Source organism: Zosterops lateralis, assembly GCF_965231275.1.
Source record: "Zosterops lateralis genome assembly, chromosome: Z".
In the NCBI taxonomy this organism is placed as follows: Eukaryota; Metazoa; Chordata; class Aves; order Passeriformes; family Zosteropidae; genus Zosterops; species Zosterops lateralis.
In genome coordinates, this window is record NC_139800.1 from 9,764,865 (window position 1) to 9,788,027 (window position 23,163).

General features: G+C 35.7%; 1 protein-coding gene across 1 annotated transcript in view; it reads right to left on the bottom strand.

Annotated features, from left to right (window-relative positions):
* Nucleotides 1–6,351: 6,351 nt before the first annotated feature.
* Nucleotides 6,352–23,163, bottom strand: part of RNF180 (ring finger protein 180) — a gene marked incomplete at its 3' end in the record, with an annotated part of 59,107 nt that continues 42,295 nt past the window's right edge. The window contains exons 5-6 of the mRNA XM_083883804.1: nt 22,549–22,674; nt 6,352–6,554 (exon numbers count right to left, since the gene is read on the bottom strand). Coding sequence (XP_083739930.1) covers nt 6,352–6,554; nt 22,549–22,674 — 329 coding nt within the window. The remainder of the gene's footprint in view (nt 6,555–22,548; nt 22,675–23,163) is intronic.

Here is a 23,163-nt window from a genome sequence, read left to right on the forward strand (position 1 = left end):
TCGAAGTTTTGTCTCTATATGTTGTCAGTAGGAAGGGAAAGAAGGTGGTGGGGAGAGGAGAAGTGTTTGAAGGTTTTATTTCAATTCTTATTAATTTTTTTTCCTTTTTGTTCAGTTCTGTTTAAATAAAGCTTTCTTTATACCCTTTAAGTTTTGAGCTTGCTTTGCTCTTCTCCTAATCCCACCTCACAGCAGAAAAAGAGTAAGTAATCCTAGTGGGTGCTCTGGCATTTGGCCAGCGCACAACCCATCTTGGAATTTGGTGTGTTGGCCAGTAAATCTAAAACTGGCAAACCAAAACCACCACATTGTGAACGACAAACTGAGGCAGCCAAAATTAGGAGGTACTGTTTGAAATTTGAATTCAAACCCTTACCTGTGAAAAATTAGATTTTAGAATTTAACATTTAAATAATAAGTTTAGATAGAAAGTTGTCATACTGATTTCTCACAGTAAGATGACTAATACTGAAATAATATAACTAAACCTTCTGTGATTCTTTCCTTAGTCCTCTTCTGAGTACTGAGTACTAAGTACTGCAGAGAACTGCAACAACTACAAATTTCAGTAAGTAGAAAGAAAAATAACCCCTTAAAAATTGAACAGGTTACCAAAGAGAGACTGGTTGTATTGACTCAAGATAATAGTGAAAAAAAAATGAAAATAAATATTCTAGGCAAATATGTACTGAAAAGAACAGCAATGGACAAAAATATGGGCTAAGTTTTTCCAGCATTGTACTGCCTTTTGTTATTAAGGGAAAACATGATGTTCTCCTCAGACGATTCTGTTTTATTTACCCATTATTGAGGAATTCACTTATTCTAGTCCTCAACCAGTCAATTCTTGTGTGATGACTTCAAAGAATTACTCATATGAGAGAGACTTCATTCCATAATAATTTTAGTGATCCTTTGCTGATACCTCACTAATAACTCCATATCTCTTTTGTACAAGGCAGCCCAGAACTGGACACAGCACCCCAGAGATGGTCTCATCAGTGCTGGCCACACTCTGCCTAATGCAGCTGAGGACACCTTTAGCCTTCTTGATACAAGGAAGCACTGCTGGTCATATTCAATTTGAAGTCTACCAGGACTCTCGAGTTCTCTTCTGTAGAGCTGCTTTCCAGCTGGGTGACCTCCTGCATGAATTGAGGCATGGGGGGGGCTGTTTCCAGGTGCAAGAATGCTCTTGTTGAACAGCATGATGTTCCTTTCAGTCTATTTCTCCAGCCAGCCAAGATTCCACTGGACAGCAGCACAACCCTCTGGTGTATTATCCATTTCTTCCTATTTTGTCCTCTGCAGCTTGCTGAGGGTATGCTCTGCCCCAAAATCCAGGTCATTAAGAAGATGAATGAACAGGATAGGAACCAGGTTTGTTCTCTGGGATACATCACTAATTACTTGCCTCCAGGTAGACTTTGTGCCACTAATCACAGCACCATGAGCTTGGCTGTTCAGCCAGTTTTAAATCCACCTCACCATTTGTTAAGGATCCTTTTACTGAGGGAAGCCTTGGCCTGAACTAAGGTGCAAATGAGACCATATGCCAAAGTCAATGGTATGGATTTTATTACAATAAAATGAGAGTGAAAGACAGAGGGAGAGAAAAAGCAAATGAGAAGAAAGAGAGAGAGAACAGAAGATTGTCACCACTCATGGATCCAGCAGTGTCCTTTTGGCCCTTCTTTACCCAGGGGTTTTTGGTGGTAGGCGTTCTGAGGTAATTCAAAACTTTTCACAATTTATACATTTTTGTAAACAAAGGAATCAATGGTCATTGGCTACACAGCTCTCTTATTCTATTGGTGAGTTGGTGGCTTAAATTGCCACCTGCCAGAATTACCTTTTACCCAGCCTGAGCTGACTTCAGCACAGTTGGTGAGTTGGCTTTCCTTGTGGCCCATAAATTCAGCCATTATCACTGATATATTCATCTTCCCCACCTTTGTTTACCTCCCCCTAGGCCTGAGATAACACCCAGACAACAGTACCATCTTTGTCTTGTCTCAAGTATTCCTCATGGTGTCTGAATTCACAGTCCAAGTTTCATGTATCCACAGAGGCATTATTTGGGGGAGGGGGGGGGCTCTAGTGGTTGCAGATGCCAGTTGTCCCATAACCTGCAGATCAGGATCTCTGTTTTACCAGTGATAAGCATATGAGCAGCAGCTTCTTTACACACTTTGTCACAGTGTGAATTTTTGTCTGGATTACCAAGGATGTGCTAGCTAGACCTCGCAGGCCTGGAGCTAGGCCATCCTGTCATTCCATTCAATGCTTATTTCATGGCAAAGTCTTCCTGTGGTAACTGTGTTTGAGACAGAAAACTGTGATCTTTAAGTCCTTACACAAGTACTGTCTGTCTTTGAACTTTCTGCTAAATAAAAGGCATCTCTGAGGATAGCTTGGTGTCTTGCTCCAGATCCAAAGCAATCCAAAGCATCTTTCCTCATGACCTCTGCCTGGGTATGGGGGTGAACACTAACAGATGCTCCTGATGTCCTACCTTTCTCTTCTGTTCATCTGTGACCTGGAATTCCCCAGAAGAGAGTGTGCATCTCACAGTTTAAATGTTGTCAGGATTGCGAAGAACAAAAGATGCTGAAAACACATCCACAAAAGCAACACTACACACCATGAAGACAGTTACTTGTCAGATGACAGCTACAATAGCTAATCTTACTCCCAGACTTTCATGTTATCAGCAATAATTTTCTCTAAAAATTACAAAACACACCTAAACTCTGGTTCTTCCTTCTTTTCCATCTCAGTATCACTATCTGAGGCTGTTGTTGACATGTGATAAAAACACAAGGTGTGTATGTAGAATACTGGAAAAAACTCCACTTGGATCTGAGCTTCTGTGGGCAGGCACAAGCCACGAAAGGCTCCGTTGTGCTTCACAGCAGCTGCTCCCTCAGCAGCTATTGTTTGAAATTTTTTTTTAGCATTGTCTCATGAGAGAAGCAAGATGACTGAACCTTTGGCAGGTAGGGGAGCTACAAACATACCCACTGCTGGACAAAAACCTCACATACTTCTGAGTAGGCATGAAGTTCCTTTGCCTGTAAAAGTGGAACCTAAGTCTTGTCCTGGATTTCTGCTGTCTCCAACAGCTAAATGGTCTTGACTAACAGTACCAGTACTGAGAATTCTTCATTATCAGAATGTGTTAAGATCCAGACCATGCCCCAAGATGATTTCTGACAAAAGTTACCTGGAAAGTACTGAAACAAATAAAAGGCTGCTAATGTAAATAGAGTTAATATCAGTAGTGAAAAATTCAGCAAAACTTTGCTGCAGCCCAAGCAGAAACAAAAGAGATATCAAGGAAGACAATGAATGAAAAGAAATTAATTCCACCAAGCAAAATCTAGTGAAATGACTGCAAAAATATTAAAAACAAACCAAATTTTATTGTAAACATTTTAATGCTATGGTAGTTAAGAAATACAGGCTTATTGATCAGGATCAATTTAACCAGAAAATAGCCTACAAAGGACCTGCTCTTGCTCCACGAAATATTAACAGCATTTTACAGCAGACTTCAAGGAAAAAAAAATTCAGCCTTTGAATGGTTACAGCATTTTTATAGAAGTATATGTCTCAAAAATCCCCAACATATGACAAAAAATGTGCATCTCCACTCTATACCTTTTAGGTGTTTCCCAATGGAGGATCTCTCAGAGTTGGAGTAGTCTTTATTATGTACATTTTTAATAATTTAAAAATAATCTTCCTCTGGAATTAGTGACAACCCATGTAAAGTAAAACAATATTGCTCAAGAAACAGTTTATTTTTTAGACCTTGAAGAAAGGTAGTGTCAAACAATTAGAAATGTCCTACTAACTTTAGAAAAATGTAGCCACTCTCAGTCATCAGTTCTTGTTGAAAATGTAAAAAAGATGCCAATATTAGATTGGATTTTTACTCTTCTTTGTGGCCCTTTTTCAAATAAAACCATGGTAACATGCTATTAAAAATGATGTAACTTTTTCTTATATAACTGGGTAGCATTTATATTACATTTCTTATGTCTCAATATATTTTTGAATATGTACTGAAGGATATTTCTCAATCAGACATCCTGGCTAAAAATTTAAATAACATTATATTGTAATTTTACACTATGTCACTTAAAGTAACTTTTCATTACATTTTTTTTTTTATTTTAGTTTTTTGAGATCAAAAGGTAGAAGTGATTTTGTCTTAACAGGTGAATTGGTCCCTCCCTTTTCTGACATGTGAGCAATAATTTCATAAGTTTAGAGAGGTAAAAATTGCAGTTAGAATGCCAGTCCTGGCATATATGAGAGAACTGTTTAAAGTTACAGATAATATTTTAGCATATACACCCACACATCTGCATGTAGCCAAACAGGAGCCTATGACTTACACCCCCTAGCTTTTAAAAGACTTCCACCAAATGTTTTATTACAGCCTTAAAGCTTTTAAAACATTATGCTTAATGTCACTAATAATAGCACCAGTCACTTTTAGGCAGAGACACAGTAACTAAGTGGATTATTATTATTATTATCATTCTTATTATTATTACAAAAAGGCAATTTTTGTCAAAATCATGATTATGTCGTGATGGTGAATTTCAGTTCTTACACCTCTTTAAATTTGCATATATTAACAACTATGACAAAGACTATTTAGTCTAATCAGTGTAGTTATATTTGTAGTTTTTAATTATACTCATACATTCTTGAAAAGATTGTTTTATGCAGTCTGTAAGAAAATTAAGTATTAGTAGTTGATTTATTGCTGGTTTTCAGATTAAGTGAAAGTTGCTGGTCCTGATCCCTTCGTAGTCTGTAAGAGGCTGACCATGCTGGAGCTGCTCCAGTAAAGGAATATAAGCTCATGCTTAATAAAACTCTGATTTCATTCCATCACATTTGGCAGATGGCACCTTCCACAACACATTTCTCCTTGTTCTCTGCTAGAACAGGGGAGTACACCACCTACTGAAAAACCACAGGTCTCCCACACAAATTCTGATACTAGAGGGACAATATACCTACACTCACATGCTTTTCTAGATGAAAGTACAGTGCACTTTGAAGAGTCATGCCACTAGAAATAAAAACTTCCTTGTACCTTCCTGAAAAGTAAAGCCCTAAACTACCTTGTGCCATTCTTCAGCACTTGATTTCCACATTTGTTTCTAGTATCTTTTACTATAATTTAATTGATGCTCTTTCACTTTCACTTGAAAATACTGTGTAACACAGCATTCCAGACTCGAAATGATTGTTGAACTGGCTGCAGTTTGGTACTGTAATTAATCATCTTATATATAGAATAAAGTGCTTTAGAATCATTTCACAAGAAAGGTGCAAATAAATACTGTGCCCTCTTACAAACTTTCTCATGAAACATTAAGTTCTGGAGAGCCCACACATTTAAAAGTATCCTCAATTATTACAGCAATTTAATTATGATACTCATTTCTTATGCTGGAGAATGCTTCTGTCTGTAGTATTTATTTGGGTCAGTGTCTCACAGCACCATAGCTGGCAGGCCTGCTGCTTGCCGTCCATTAGCTGTCTTTCTGCATCCAAACACACTCATCTGAATGGGTAAAAAAGGAATGGTGCTACACTGGGAATCTGCACAAAAATGGTCCTCTTATTGTGCAGAACTTGTGGTTGTTAGTTGATTCCTTTTGATTGCGATTTGCTGAAAAGATAAACTGGCAGCACACTGCAGTATAATTTTTCTTTTTGGTTAATAGGCTCAAAATATCCACAGCAGAATGCTGACAGGTCCATCAGTTTTCAAAATTTTCCAGGATTTCAATCACGCCACTGAAATAGCTCTGATGAATGTCTATGTAATGCATGGTACAGCACTGCTCCTGCTCCCAAAAGATCTGAGTAAAAATGGGAAGCATCTTTATTGCTTTTATGTATGAGGAATTGAAGCACCAATGAGCGAGAGAAGTGTGTCAACACAGAGCCAAACCCCTAAATGAATACATAGATGACATTCTTTTTCATCATGCAGACCTTCCCTAAAAACTGAGAGTAATTCTACAGAGTAATCATTTTATAAATTAGGGGTACATTCTTTTCCCATCAATCTCCCAAAGGCAAAACTCCTACTGAATGAATATGATGTGGATTTCACATTACATTTGTAACCAAACTCAAGTACTTTGTCACATATAGAAGAAGTATCAAACAGCTTTGCAGCATGCTTGGTGCAGTCCATTCCAATTCTGAATGATAAAAATGCAGTATCAAACATTTTACCTTTTTCAGTATTTTTCTATTCACAATTTTTTGGTTCACATGACTGTCATTTTCCTTAACTGTTATTTCTATGGCTTAAAGAGGGAAAAAGAAATAACATAGGAAACAGAAAATAATAAACCCTATTATCCAGTTGACTGAATAAATGTAAATGATCACCATGTCCATATCAAACCACCATCCACGGCTATCATCCTCAAAGTCCATGTAGTCCATCCTGTGAGCAGCATGTGGGAAATTCCTCCTTGCTACAGTATTGGAGCGCCTTCGAAAACCTGCTGAAGAACAGACTGAGATAAAAATCTTTTTAAAAGGAACCAGATTGACTAGCAAAAAAAAAAAAAAGAAAAAAAGTTAACACTCCTTCCTCCAGTTATCAAAAAGACAAATAGAAGCAGGAAATCTCACACTTCACTGCTAAGTTTCATCACTTTGTCGGACGAAAAATGTGGAATTGATTTTGTAAGATTTAAAAAGTAACACTGTGTTCCATGTCTAGAAAATAATATTTGTTTGGATTTGGAATCCTCTACCACAATAAAGTAATGCTCTCTGCTTATGTTATCCAGATCTTTGAACACCTCTTTTGGTGCCTTGTTTCACCGAGTTTAACTCAGTGATTTAGAACTGAAAGGCTCCATACTATAATCAATCTCTTCAGTAATTAGTTTAGCTGGGTTCCCTAAGTCTACTCATATGAATTCTTCAGTAATCAAAACATATACAGATTTGTACATACACAGTTCAACAGCTAAAACACATTTGAATTCCTATTTCTAGAATCTGAGATTCTTTTTCAAAACTGTCTTCTAAATAAATTGCGCTTGCTTTAAGACGATGTTCATTATGTTCAATATAATGCATACCAAGTTAAAATTCAAATTTTAAATCACTGTTTGTATGCTTATAACACCTTAAAAATATATAGGCAGATGCAAACAAGCCAAGTAACTCTTGTGACTCCAAGTTGGCCTGAGTGTGGGGTCCTGCCAAAAGGTCTGTCTTCTTCATTGTTCTTCAGACTCCACATAGCAATAGAAATACTGTGGAAGCACAGCTCTCCCCTATGTCAGGACATGAGGTTAGAGAAGAGTCTGTGCAGCTGTGTCAGATAGTAGGCTGTGGCACAAAAAAGAGCCTGGGAGCTGTGGTGGAAAGGCAGAAAATCTGTCCCATTCTGGTACAGGACAGTTGTACTGTGGATTTTTGCTGTTTTCATGTAATGACCGATTTTTATGATGCATTCTGTACACTTTAATAAATTCTGAGAAGAAAAATACCTTCACATGTCTGTATCTCCAGCTAGAGTGGAAATAAACCACATTTCTTAGCCATCTGCAGATAAAATCTGAGAGCTGTAGAGTTCCTCAAAAACTTAACAGCAACATGGAGTAGGGGTTTGAATTACGAAACAGAAGACCTGAATTAGCATCAAACGCCTTCTAATGTATTTTCTACTGCTTAAAAAAAAATCCTATCATACATGATTTCAGTCCACAAATAATACAGTCCCCAAATAATTTTGTATGGGCATGTATTTGTGAAAAAAAGTATTTTATTTAACTTTTTTGCACATGTCTGTGTAGCTGCAATCTGAACAAGAACTTCTATTGAAATCACATGAATATGCACGCACAGTGCCAGCAGAGTCTGGCAGACTGTTAGTGGGAACCTGTTACTAGATAACAAAAACAATGTTGTGTGCAAATCACACTTTTATATGCACCAAAGCGTGCAAACGAAAAAGGATTTTTGCTACAGCCTCAGTAGGCACATCTGTTGCACTTTGCAATCTTCTCTTGAAGTACTAGCAAACCACAAAATAAAACTACAAAAAAATTAAAATATTCTCCCAATTTTATAAATTTACCTACTTTAAAAAAAACCCTTTAAAATAGAAGGTATCAGATAGAAAATTTTACTCTAAAAATGTCCCCAAATTAATAATATGCAAACTACAATAACCATTTACATTATAAGTGCTCACGTAAAATAAAATTACGTATGAACGAGTGTCCTGAGGTTATCAGATATAGCAAGGTACATAATTTTGGCACAGTCTCTTCTTTCTGCAGCAGATAAGATAGAGCTATTGAAAGACTGTGAGAAAAAATGCAAGTACAGACTGAGACCTTCCCATATGTGCCCTTGCAGCACCTGGCAGCTGAGTGCACTAGATCTTTGGAAGCTGTTTTCAGAACAATGTGTTAAAACAGCACTATGTGTGCCTCTGCATGCTTTTGGAGCAGATCCCACATTGATCTCATTTACTGCACTTTGTGTCCCTTGGTGGAGTAGCTTTGGAGTAAATAAATTGTTTTCCTTTCAGGTAAAACTAGAAACAGAAGATGAGCTCTAAGATCTCAGAAGTGTTCCAGTAATGTGCTTCAACCACTAATGGGCATTTAGCCCTTGGGATTGCAAGTTGCCTCACATGCAAATGTGGACATCTGACCACACAGCATCAATTTTTGTGCTCTATTATGGCTGATATAATTGCTAATGCAGGAATGCCTCTGAGAGACAGTGAATAATCTTTCCTAAAACATGTTTATGCCATTCATAATTTTACAGACCTCTTGTATCTGTCTTCTTTGATATGCTTTCCAAACAAAATAACATTTGAATTTCCTTTGTATGGAAAAAGCTTCTATACTTCAGACTATCCTTTCCATGTTATGCTTCACTCTGCTTTATCTTTCTCTGAGATGATGTAATCTAAAATTATATGCAAAATTTGAGTTGTGGGATAACCACAAATCTAGACAATGACATAATATTTTTGATTTTGTTATGATTTTAATAATTCCTGCTTACCTTTTTACTGTGGCTGTGCATGAAATGTTCTCAGAAAATTAATCCCAGTATTATCTAAATGCCTTTTTTTAAAATGGCAATAGCTGAATTACAGCACATCACAGTGAATATTATGCATTATGGAGATGAATAATGCCTCTGTGGCACCTGTTCCACCACCTGACTGTCCTCATAGTGATGAAAGTGTTTTCCTTACTTGCAATCTGAAATTTTCATATTCCTTAATGTTCATCCTCTTGCCACACATCACTGTGAACTGCTGGTCTGTCCTCTTGGTGGTCTTCTCATAGGTATGATAAAGTTGACTGGAGATCCTTCCCAAAGCCTACCCTTCCCCAGACTGAAGAAGCCAGTTCCCTCTCCTTCCCGGCCTGGTTCTCCAGGCCTCTGAGCATCCCAGCCAAGCCCGGGTCACTCTGCTAAACCTGCTCCAGTCTACTTCTGTCTTCCCTCTACAGGGGAGGAAGGTAAAACTGCAGGATTTTAGATGTGGTATGCTGAACAGTACGAGATAAGAGCTTCATCTACAGGTTTTCATACATCCTACTCCTGGTTCAGAAAGCCCAGGATGCTGCTGGCCCTCTTCACTGCCAGGGCACAAGCTGACACACAGCTTGCCCTCCATCAGGATGCCCAGGCTCTTTCCAGAGATCTGTCCCCAGGCTTTCAGTGCCTAACCTGTCTCATTGCCAGGGCTCTTCCTTCCCAGGTGCAGGTCTCAGCATTTGTCCTTGTTGAATTTCAGAGTCCTTTCAGAAAATCTGTCCTCAACTTTGCTGTTCTCTGCAGGCCTGATGAAAATGTATTCTGTTGACTCCTCTAGGTCATTGATCAAAGGAACTCTTAGCTGTCAAGTTCATACTTACTGCCATCAGTGAAGTGAATAATTTAATATTGCTATAAATTTTACCAGCTGTATAAGTATCATTTTCCCAAATGGCATATGAAGGCTCTGACCTACACAGACCACTGTGGCATTCTGACAAGGTCTCAATTTGGCTTGCTATGTGCTCTTTTATGCTGTGTTTTCCATCTCCTACTTGGGCCTGTTTTCTCTTTTCAGATGCCTGGCAAAAGGGTCTTTGTCTGATGAAGTAGCTGCATATCTCCAACTTCTTGTTCTCTCTAAACAGCAGCCCCATCACTGAGTCTACCAATTTGTTGTCACGTGCAGACTTGATGACAGCATGGAGGAAAAGAACATTCTAAGTATTCTATAATTTTTCAATTATATAGGTGTTTTTATGTTGCTTTCACACTTTCATAAATGAGATATCATCCCAAAATTCTTGCATAAATGCCAGCTTTCTCCCATACGCACATCAAGAGGCATTATATTCTGGTTATGCTAACGTAATAGCTAAATTGCAAAATTTGCTAGTTAAGATGAGCTGAGAGATTTGTATTTCAAAGAAAGAAAAGTCATATATTGCTAGAGAAGTTTATGAGAGACTAGCACTTTTCCTGTGTGAATGACTGCAGGCATGTCCCATTGACTTCTCATCTCATGCCCTGAGCTCTGACTCAGCCTCAAGCTCTCCACTTGAAACTCAAGTTCCCAAAGTTTTTTTTTTGGAAAAAAAAAAGTGCCTGAGCCTCACCTCTTGCTTCAGTATTTCAGCTCCACACACCTGTTGTCTCAGGAGTTTTTTTTCTAAAGAGAGACATACCAAATGACAATCTCTTATTTCTCCAGGATGCACACTAGAATTTTCAGCTTTCCTACGTTAAAACTTCTACTGTCACCTTCCAAGGCCTTTTCCACAGCGAAATCGTCTTTCCAAACTTCCCTGACTATCCTGCTCTTACCTTCCTCTCACTTTCTTTCTTCTCTCTTTGCATATTTCTCTGCTCTTGCTCTTCTGATCTCACCTGTGGGCTCCCACAGGCTACCAGCATCTTATATCATGACTAAATTTACAAGATAGCCTAAACATCCCTCCTTTTCTTTTCCATCCCTAAAATCCAAGTTCTACTTTCTGATAGCTGTTGGGCCTTAGAAAATCTAGATGTAAAATGTTACACTTAGGGTGTAAATGTGTACTTTCCTTTCCTGAAACCATTTTTACATTTACTATGTTGTCAGTATGACCAGTTACAGAGTTCTGCTTTGGCTACAGACTTTAGACTTTGATTACAGACTTTAGGCTTTTGGCTTAAGTGTTGAATTCTATGACAGTTCCAGAGAGGTAAATAGTGTTTAAGCAGTAATTTGTGGATGCTTAAAATGTGATTTATTGAATTCACTGTGCATATGATATAGATGCTCTCTGCACATTAACAAATCAGTTACACGCAAGCAATTTAGTGAGGAACACACAGTAACTGCTTTTTAAAGGTGTCAAAGAACCATGGCTAAAAGAGTCTAGATAAGCAACCAGTTACTGTGAAAAATCAGAAAAAGCCATGTCTTGAAGCCTTTCATACGGGACACAATACTTGATTCCATAAAGGACAGTCCTTTCCACAAGGCAGAGTTGGGAACCAATGTTACAGCTAGACGTCTGTTTCGTGACTTTCATAAGGCATTTAACATGAAAAAAAGAACAACATGCTACAGACAAAACTATGCAAGAATCTCAAAATGTGGAAGTATCACTGATGTAAATTTAATTTTTCAAAACAAAAAGCTTGTAAAAACTTCAGTCCTACAGAACCATGCACCAGGCAAACAATGCTTTTTGTGTTTGGTATGAGCAAAACTATTGGCATTTATATTTAAGAATAGTCTTCCCTTTCTTAAAACTTTATAAATCCTACATTTATAATCCTACATTTATAGGGATCTGGGAAGAGAAAATGCCAAAAGGAACCAGAAATGTACAAAATGGAAAGTAAAAACCCCCAAACAAAACAATTAATAGAAGTTCCTGTAACAATGAAAATCCTTAAAAATATTTATTTCATACTGCTCTAACTTCCTATATTATTTTCAAAATCATAATTACAATTTTTTGGTAGCTAATCTCAGAGTTTTCCTACAGAGGTATGTAAACAAATAAACCCAGAATTTAAGGTTATTAACTACAAACCAATACACAAAAGCCACACTGGAATTTAGCATTTCTTTGGATCATATATGTTCAATCCCTTAAATTAACATTTCTCAGGCCTTTAGGACAGAGTGGGAGCAACTTGTCATTTGAAGTTTTTCCTCTGTGAAATACTGTAAATTGCATTCCATCACAATTACAATTATTTTCACTTGACAAAGAGATTTGACAGTTTTACACTGAATTGGAAATAAATATAAGATCTTTTCCCATTCAAATAAAACTTGTCAGATTTCAGTGAGAATTATTTGTAAGTGAAGCTTTTTTGCACATTCCTACTATTAGTTTGAATTCTAAGAAAAAATATAGCATCTCTTTGTGAGTTAACAATGACATTCAGAATACATTTAGAATACTAAACAAATAAAGAAATAAAAAGACTGAAGGCAGTTATCTCTTGCTATTTTACAGCTAGATAATTCAGCTTTTACCAATTAAAATATGAACCAATGAAGTTAGGTTGTATATCATGACAAATAAGGAAATTGTTGGAAAAGAAAATGAGGAAGTTTAAAAATTAATGCCAAAATCCGTAAAGCCACATTAAATGCACGCACACACATTTTACATCGACTATTCTGCATAACCAAAAATCTCACTTATTTATTAAATAAGAAGTATATTTACCAATTTTATGAGAATTATTCAATAACTACTATGTCCAAAGACAAAGAAAAAGTAGAACAACTCATAATTTCTGTCTTGGGCTGCTTATTTTCCTGAAAATAAGGGAATCAAGAAATGAGAGGAATATGCGAGGGCATAATGGCCTTAGAAAGCAAGTTCAGTCTATGATTATTATCACAGAAAACATAATCATCTGTAATTATTCTATAATTATCAATACTCACAAATAGAAGCCACTTGGCTAGCTTCCCTGCTAGGATACATACTAAAATGGGAATAATTAATCCACATGTCCCAGTGTAAAAGTCACTTCGACTTTGGAAGACTTGAAGGAATTTTTGAAGATAGTCAGAAAGCAGATTTTTTTTTTTTTTTTAAGTAACTAGGTGAATTACCTGTTTGCTTTTTTTTTCTTCCCCATAACCATAACAGAAAGAGTACCAAACAGTCAGGATATTATGTAACAGCTGAGGACTGATATCAAGGAATGAAGCTGCATGGTCTTATGCAGGTCACAGAGATCTAAATGCACAGGTTGCAAATATTCTAGAGCACAAAATGTTTTCCTTTGATTGTAAAGGTAAGACTTGTACATGTATATTGATGATATATGAATTACAGTTCTAGTAATTTTCATACATATGCCTTCAAGACAAAGTTGTAATCACTTTTGTTGATTTGTTTTGTAATCACATTTCTTTGTAAATTCACTATTAAGAGACAATTTATTTAACTTGTGGAAATCTTCTCTCTTTGTAATGACAATGCAGACAGTGAAAACCAGGGAAGTTCAAACAGAAACTTGAGGTATTTAACTTTCTGTGATATGTGCATCAACAATCTATATGAAAAAATAATTTTAAAATATATTCAGAATATTCTAAATCAATGAGTTTTCATCTTATTTTTAATCTATTTTCTGTGTCTCTTCCACTCTCTCTTCATCTCTTACTCATCATCAACATAATTCATCTCTCTCCTGCTGTTCCTACATTTTACCACTGAACATTTCTGTATGTCATGTTGTATTTGTCACCTTCCTAGATGACCAAATACTGGATTTCTTGCTAAGTTATCCTCACAAAAACCTTCACCTGTTTGTGTCATATTGCTGTAATGGCATTGGCTCCCTCTAGTTTCATTCTTCCCTCCCTAAGTATTTACATTCCTTTTAGGCTCTGTTTGTACAGACTGCTACCTCACAATATATAGAGAGGCAAACACTCTTTATATTTATAGGTAGAGTTATTATATAATAAGAGATAACTGAAGAAGTATAAAATAGCATGTAAAAAATATGTCATATTGTTTCTTGTCTTTACAGTGAATGCTACTTGGCATGCTGCTTAATTTTTTTCTAGATTTTTATTTTGTGATCTGCATGATTGCTGTATTTTGTCAAAACATAATATTTAATACTAATGATTATTTAAGAAAAACTTCGCGGAGTTTTGTAACTACTGTTACAACCCTTTCTGTGCTTAAGGCTTTAATGTTTTAAGCCAATGTTAGTGATTACAGTACATAATAGTAATGCAAATGTCTTAAAATAAACAAGCCTTAAAAATAAATTCATTAATTGGCTCCACTTCTCTTAAGACAGGGACAGTGTGACAGCAGAGATCAGAGGGAATACACATAACAGGCAGGCCTCACCACACCCCTCTTTAAGACAAGTCTCTGCGCATTTACACAAAACATTTAGTTCATTTGCAAATCTGACAACATGACTCCCTTAATTTCTCTGGAGAAACTGATGAATGACCAGTTGGAGCCATCCCACTGTCTTTTAAAAAAGGCATGTTCAGCTGTAGCTAATGGCAATGCCCAAAATTCCCATTTCCCATCTATTTCCCCACTTCCCAGCAAACAAAAGGAAATAAAAAGGAAATGCTTACAAACTGTTAAAAATTCCTTCCTTTAATCCCTGATTAGATGTGTAATGGTTGTAATCTCTGATTTTTTTCTGATGCCATTTCAAACATTCAACTTTATCTACTCAGTGAATATATTCACCAAAGCTGTACTCAGCAATTTACTCTGCTGTTTGCACATCTCTGGCTTCTTTGAGAAGGTATACCTAGTCTGGCTCTGAACTAATTAAAATATGGTCACCTTTTCTTGCTTATTATTCTCATGCATCATCTTGAGTGCTTTCATGGTTTCTTTTTTGTCCTTCATCAAATTAAAATGTCAGCTTTTGTTTTCACTTTGAAGGGTCTTCACAACTCTGTATTGCCTAAAAAATGTTGCCTAACTTTTTAAAATTAGGCTGTGCAAGCACCATATTCTTCCAGAAATCTCGTCGGGTTTCTGTCCAATAAATGCTCCAGGATCAAGGTGAATTTGTGTTTATGTCCAAATTTGGAATGAGCACAGAGCTATCTATCACTGGTATAGGTGTATGAAGTAGTAATCACAGGCATTTTAGACAGGAAAAACACTGTGTATGGTCATCTTGCTTTCTTCTCTATCAACTCATTGATCGTGATGAAGCCAACTGATATATCTACCATTTATTATTAATCAAAATTTATTTTTTTATAGCAAACAGGGTTTCTGTAAGGTACCAGATCAATGGACTGAACACTAGGCAAACTTAACTTTTGAGTTAAGGTATATTTACATCAGCAGAGCTGAAACTCTTTAGTGGCTACATGAATACAAACTCCTCCTAGGCAGCGCATTTCAGTGCTGGGGAAGAATGCATGACGTAGAATTTAGTAAACATAAGAGTTAACAGCTATAGCTAACAGCTAACAGCTAATTAAGAATAAAATATACCTATTTTTTCCCTATTCTTCTAGGTATAGTTGGCAAGGATTATTCCCCACTTCCACTAAAACACATAAAATCTACTTGCTAATTCATGTAATTGGTGAAGAAAAAAGGTATCTTTGCTTCCACTTGTTCACAGAGACCAATCCAAACCTGAACTAATCAAAACAGAATTTTACACAAAACATAAATCTTACTTTTTGCTCTGATACTTTATAGTCTGAACAAATTCTGCAATGAAAGACTACCACTTCGAAAAACTAGTAATTCAAAGTTTGCCTGACATTGTTAAACTAAGATTATGTATTGTTTTCAGTTGTCTCTAGAGAGCAAATAGTAAATATTGATGTGATCTTATTTAATAATTGAAAAAAATAAAACCCTTTTATGATGGCTTAAATAAAATCGTAATGGAAGACACTTTTATCAAACTTTAGAATATCTTATAAAACAGGTATACTGAGTAGTCTAAAGGTCTTCCTACCCTATCATTCTTCCTCTGACAACTCAAACTGTGAGGAATTGGTTGGGATTGAAAAAAAGTAAGAACAAGGCAAGTATATTGCAATATTTTTTCTCTCAGTCCCAGGGACTTGCATTTCCAGAATCTCTGCAGACAAATGTGGTATCTTTGAGTTTAACAGGAACAAGTTCAAATAACGTCATTATTTGAACCCACGGTTTGGGGTAATGATAATTTTATTTAATGTCTTTTAGCTCTTTTGCAGAATTCTAGCTCTTCTATTATGAGACAGTGAATAACAGCAGCACATGCACTTCTGTCATGCCTTTCGTGATCTTAATTACCGCAATCATCCCCCCTCTTTTAGCAATCCCTTTCTTTGTGTGGAGCATTCTAGTCTACTTACATATTCCTCACCAGGAAACAATTTAAAACTGACTGTATCTTATCTTGTCTGCACCTTTCCCACTAACTACCTTGTTTTTTGATGAAGGGAAAACAATGCTGAAAACATTGCTGAAAAACATTAGGTACCAAGACAGTCTCCTGCCACTGCTTACACTTGTTTTTAATTTTTATTATCCCAAATATTTCAGTACTGTAAGCAAAAGTTACATCTTCGTATCTTGTAAAAAAATACGCTGGATAATACAAACTGTAATATAGACCCATATGGGACCCATGTGACATCTCTTCAGTGAGAAAAATTAATCATTTATTTCTAGTCTTTGGTATCTTTTAACTGGCTATTAATGCTTCAAAGCACTTTCCCTCTTATCCTGAACACAGCTATATTTTATTAATATAAATTGATAAAATTTATAAAGACATAAATTTATTATATCCTTAGAAAAGGACCTTCTTAAAAGCTTTTAGGAATTGTAAGCTGCAGAGTCAAAACTGAGATACCTCTAACTCTCCTCCAAGTTCATTTGAGTATCTCTGGTACAGCTGTGGGATCATGGCTTCATAGGAGGTCCATGCTGTTCTCAGTTTGTCTCCCTCACTAGTATGAACACTTGGTTGCCTAAGCAGAACTAAAGATGCCAATCTAACATCCATTCAGGGACATGTCAAATAGGGAAAGGTTACAGGATGTTTTTTTGCCATGGCCATTCTATCACAATCCTTGGTGTTGCGTAATTACAGCTATCAATATTCCTGGTACACCAGTCTTACAATACCATGGTTAAGTGGAAACAAGCAATCCTGATGACACATACAAATTAGATAGAATTTGATTCCCTTCAGTGCATTGATGAACCAATAGAGACAAATCAGCAACCATAATTTCTGAGCAGTAAATTACTCCCCTACACAGGCTAATGCTGAAGGCAGTCTTTAAGAGTGGCAAAGGTCACAGAACATCCTTTTCAATGAGAATGTGTCTCTGAAGGGGTTCCTAAAGAACAGCCTCTGCAAAACAGCTTAAAAGATAAACAAGGCTATTGATACACAATGTTTTGTACTAACACTGTTGGCAAAATAACAGGGAAGGAAAGGCAGCCTTGAAGCTGAAGCTTAGGACACCTCTGTGGCAATGACCTTTTTATTTTAAACTTCTCCTTCCATTTTCTTTTCCTTTCAGATTGACTTCTACTTGGCAAGGTGCAGAAGGAGAGCCACAAAGGCTCATTAGAGCACAGCTGCTCCATGGGACCCAAGAGGGACTCTGGAACCAAGAAATCAGTCTTGCATTTTTTACCAGCAGTAGCTGAAAGAACTTGTGGGCAAGAAAAATAGGTGCAAGAGTTAGGGTCCAAGTGCTGATAAATCAGCAAAATATTTCCATCAGTAGAGCTGACCTAATACACTCAACCAGCAGGCTTGGATTCTGTCTTTCCTCTATTAGTTACTATAAACCTAACAAATACTCAGAGACAACTCTTTCCAGTGAAGTGTGTCAGAAAATTCCCTTAATGTGAAGACTGCAGATTGCAACTGCATTTTGTGAGAAATAGATGTGCGCAAATTAACTTTTTGTGATTTCACAAGCTCTACTGAAGAATCTTACGAGGAGAGGCTGAGGGAGCTGAGCCTGTTTAGTCTAGAGAGGAGAAGACTGAGATGGAAGCTCAAAACCACATATAAATATCTCAAAGATGGGTGCCAAGAGGATGATGCCAGTCTGTTCAGTGGTCCCCAGAGACTGGAAAAGGAGCAATAGCCATAAACTAAAACACAAAAAATTCCACCTCAGCATGAAGAAGCCCTTTATGCTGAGGGTGGCAGAGCACTGGAACAGGCTGCCCGGAGAAGCTGTAGAGTCTCCCTCTCCATAGATATTCAAAACTCACCTGGATGAGTTCCTGTGTCACCTGCTCCAGTTGACCCTGATAGGATGCAATAGTAGAACTTGAGAAAAATAATCCAAAATAAAGATTATTCTGGGAGCCTTGTACTCCTTACAGCTAAAATTAAATGCTGAACCTTCTATTTTCAGTAACACCTGTATTGTTTTCTTCTCAGTACATCACAGTATCTGAACTTGAAAACCAGTATCACTTTTTTTTGGTTCTTTTTAACAAGGAAGTATGAACTTGAAACCTGTAAATTTACTGGTTTTAACATCCTGTCTTTGTTGCCTATCAAAATAAAATTAAAATCACAATAACAAGAATTCTGAATCAAAAAAGTAAATTTTAGTATTGTACCCCTATTTTAAAGACAGAGATATAAAGAAATGTATCAATAGGTATTATTAAAAGCTTTTTCTAAAGGAAATTGTTCACCATTTTCTCTAGAGAATGATTACATAAAAGGACATGGCAGATGTGGCCTACGTGGTGATATTTCCACCAGGTTTTAGTAGGCTTGGAAAACACTCTATTGTGCAATCCTTGACTGATGCAGAAGTCAATCTTTTTATTAAGGACGTAAAGAAATGAGATCAGGAAAGAATCTGCATAGATTTCACAGTATCCAACACTGGGAGAATATTTTCTAGATTAAACACTTGAAAAGATAGAAATAAATATTCCATTTTTAACTGGCTTTCAATTTAATTGCCATATTTAAAATAAAAACATCAGTGACAGAAACAGTTGGAGAGGATTCCTATTAGCCTAGGAATAATTATGATTTCAAATAGTCACCAAGAGCTGTAACTCAGAGGTTTCATAATCCCCTTCTCCTGTTCTGAACACCTACCCCTACTTTACTTGAGCCATCTCTACAACCTTACTCTATATGCAGGCAGCCAGCATCCATCTACAACACTACCATCGTTATCCTAACCTCTTTATCCTCTATCTCTTCAATGTATTTCTATCTCAGATTTACGGAAAAGCTTTTGAAATAACAACTTTAGGCCCAGTGTACTAAATGTCTTGGTCATTTTTAATTTCTGCATTTGATTATACCAAAATCACTGTCAATTTAAGTATCATATTTGCAATTTAAATTATCCTAATCACTTACTTTAGCCCACATTTCTGTATCAAATTACTTTTGGAGACTTACAGAATGCAATTCCACTTCGATACAAAGGCCACACTTAAGTTATTCAACTATAAATATATGATAATACGATCCAATTTGCTATTTAACTCTCCTGTTCAAACTACATTATTTATCTGTTTTAAAATCTATTTAAGGAAACTATTAACTGAGATGTTATTTCTATTGTGCCATTACATTTTTTTAAAGTTGCCAGTACTCAAAATAATAACTAATATAATACCTTTGCTTATCTTACATGAAACAGAAAGTATTTTAGAGAAATATTTGAAATTAGCTTGTTAACTTTTCCATGTATTAAAAAGCTGAATGGGAAAAGAAGATTTGCTTTCCTTCTTGAATAGCACTTCAATTTAATCATTAATATATCCTTGACCAAACACAGGATACCGTATAGAATATACCTTAAGTAATGTTTATGAAACAATGAGAATTCTGTTTATTATTTAATTGGAAAAAAACACAGTGCAATACAAGGGCAAACTAATCTGGAGAAATTTTCATCAGCTTAAAGCCCAGAAGTGCTGCAGTGCTGAGGTTTCTTTCTTTTGGTATAAGAGCTGAACAGCTATGGTTGGTTGTACTATTAAAGATAATTCTACATTCCTTATGGAAAATCTCGTAAGAAAGAAGACTCACGTGTAGATTACCAAATATATTTGGCTTAGTGAATCAGTTCAGGAAAAAAAGTAAGGAAAAAGATGAAGTGCTTGATTTTATCTAGCAGCCCTGCAGTGTTCAGAAATTCGAAATTAGCTAACCTGACAAATTTTGTATATAATGTAGACTTCCTAACAGCCATCCTTCTCTCCTCATATCCCAGTCTAGTTCTGAGGTCTGATTTTATCTGGCATCTCTAATGAGTGATTTAGTGGTTTACTATTTTTATGTCTGTATTACTAAAATTATATTGAGGAAGAGGTTTTGTCACAATGAAAGCTGGAATTATACAAAAAGAGCTTCTAGATTCTCAGTGAACAGTGGATCTGCTGGATGTGAAGGTGAAAGCACATATGTATTTCTAACATGGCTACAGAATTTATTCTTTGACAGTGGAGTATTGTACTGCAGTATTTGACAGTGCACTCCTATATAAAAGTGGTTATTTTCGCATTCAAATTTGCAAAATTTCATTGCTTTCTAAGCACTGTAATCATATCCCTTTTCACTCCAGTCACTCTACTCATGTACCCACCCTATTCCTCTTCCCATTTTTTAAATTTGACTTCTGAAATTCTGACATCCTGTTAGGCTATTAGGTTCTTAATTAAAAGAAAATTAATTTAACTACCCCCTTTATCCCTTCAGGTCTCAGTGGCATCAGGGTTTGCATTTGCAATGGAATCCAGTATGGTATCAGAAGACTTTTGCTGCCACTATTTTCAGTATTTTGTGTCTGTAAAGTTCCTATCAGCCTCCTGAGCCAGAGAACACATGCAATTATGAAAACTAAATATGGAACTTCAGGTGTTGCTGAGTACAATTTAGATATAAACCCAAATAAATAGTCCAGGAAGAAAATACTATATATTTGCATTTTGAAAGCACACAAACCTGAGGCAGTTTTTATTGAAATAAAAAGTCAGAAGAGAGATATGGCAGCAACCCTTTTATTTAGGAATGCAAAGGCAAAGTCTCAGACAGGTTTGTGGTTTGTGTGTATTACTAAGTAGGGCTCACCATGTTCCCATTTAGTGTGGGGCTTTTAGGCTACTCTTTGGAGACATAATATGCTGAGATTTTGGCATGTCTTCATTGAAGACTAAAAGCTGGATTCATACGCCCACAATAATTCCAGCATTCAGAATTACCTTTGTTAAAAAATATGGTAAATTTTCAGGTGGCACAATACTTAAACTGTATGACGTCTCCAGATCTTTCCTTTATTTCTAATTATTTATGCTTTGTACAATGCTTAGCACTGTGAGATATATTTATGAAAGGCATAATCCATATAACACTACAAAACATGAAAGAACTATTCACATACATAATATATATTAAAATAAACCAATAAGCCCAAAATTTATACCCATACTACATTAACTCCTGTTAGAGAAAATAAATAGTAATCTTAATTTTTCCTGCCAACAGTTCATTCTCTGAGTAATACCAAAGATAATCTACCAGTCCTGAAACTTCTCAAGTCTATTTTTGATAGCCAGGAACATTTTTTGATATTTTCAGTATCAAATTGTGACCTTACATGACATGATTTTATAACTAGAATACCAGAATTTATCAAATTTCACCTTTACAAAGGTCTGGGGAGACTTATAAAAGGAATGTAAAATGGAAATTCTGTTTTATTTTTTCCACATATTTTTAGAAGCAATCTGTTTTTAAAAACAGGAAAAGTACATCTGCTGGCAAGACTCAGCACAATGAAAAGTATATACCAGTGACTACGTAAGTAAACATACATGAGACCTGGTGAAGAAAGGCCACTAGAGTGAAAACAGGGAAATATGGGTAAACAGTGAATCCTGCATTTGAGCGGTCTAACTTAAATGTTGTTCAGTTAATAATCAGTTAATCATGAAAATATTTAAGTGTTAAGTAGCAACAAGAGGAGTAAGCTTTCTTCATACAATAAAGACAAAATGAAACTACAACATGCATATCCATTACTCTGTTTCGTATGTATGGAATAAGAAATATTATTCAAAACTTTTTATTTGACTTCTTTCATAAAAGATTGATCTGATTTTTTTTTTAGACATGTTTATTTACCTCACTCAGAACCAGTAATTTTTTTCCTAGAGTAATTTTCTTTATTCCACTATGCAGACAGAATTTTTTCTAAGGAGAATGCTACATACAATTATCCTGATAATATGCACAGAATTAAAGATTCAAAAAGAAATGAAAAGGTACATACACAATTGTCTTTTTACAGTTAGCAGTTTGTCTTTAAGTTCAGAGCACTGTGTATGAATCATCCATGAGAATTAAACTCATCTCTACTTTAAGAATCATCAGTCTGTTTGCCAATGGCATGTATTAATCAGAGTCTTATTTTCAAATACTACACTTGAGACTGAAGGATATTTAGGCAAAAATTAAAAATCTTACCTTCAAAAACTCTGAATGCTTTCTTGCAGCTTGGTAGAGGCCATTTAGCAGAATTGGATTTTTGAAAATTTTCCTTTAGATTCAAATATTCCATAGGGAAAAAAGATCTGGTAGAGTTATTCAGATCTACAATAATTAAGGGGAAAGAATACATACATCAATGCTCTAAATGAAATTATATTTTGCATAAATTTATACAAAATAAAAATGCTGTATCTACTGTGTAATCCTCCTTCTAACTATGACATCTAATTTTTTTTTTTTAATCACATTTACCCAAGCATTTCCATACATAGTATGAGCAAGTCATAAACATTCTGTTCCTTCCGAGAAAAAAAAAAAAAAAAAAAAAAAAAAAAAAAAAAAAAAAAAAAAATAGAATAGATGATGTCAAGTTTTGGCAAAATGATGTATTTAAGAAATCAACTATTTGACTTACAAAACTATGATGAGCTCTATGAATAAAAATTATTTCCATAAAAAATTACTGTGGTATTAATCTCAGTTCGTATTGCTTTTTGTTTAATATCACCATTCAGTAATAGTCAGTAATGCAATGGAAGGAGAAGAGCCTGAATTTTTTTTCAGCTTTTTAAAAATACTTTGGATTAACAG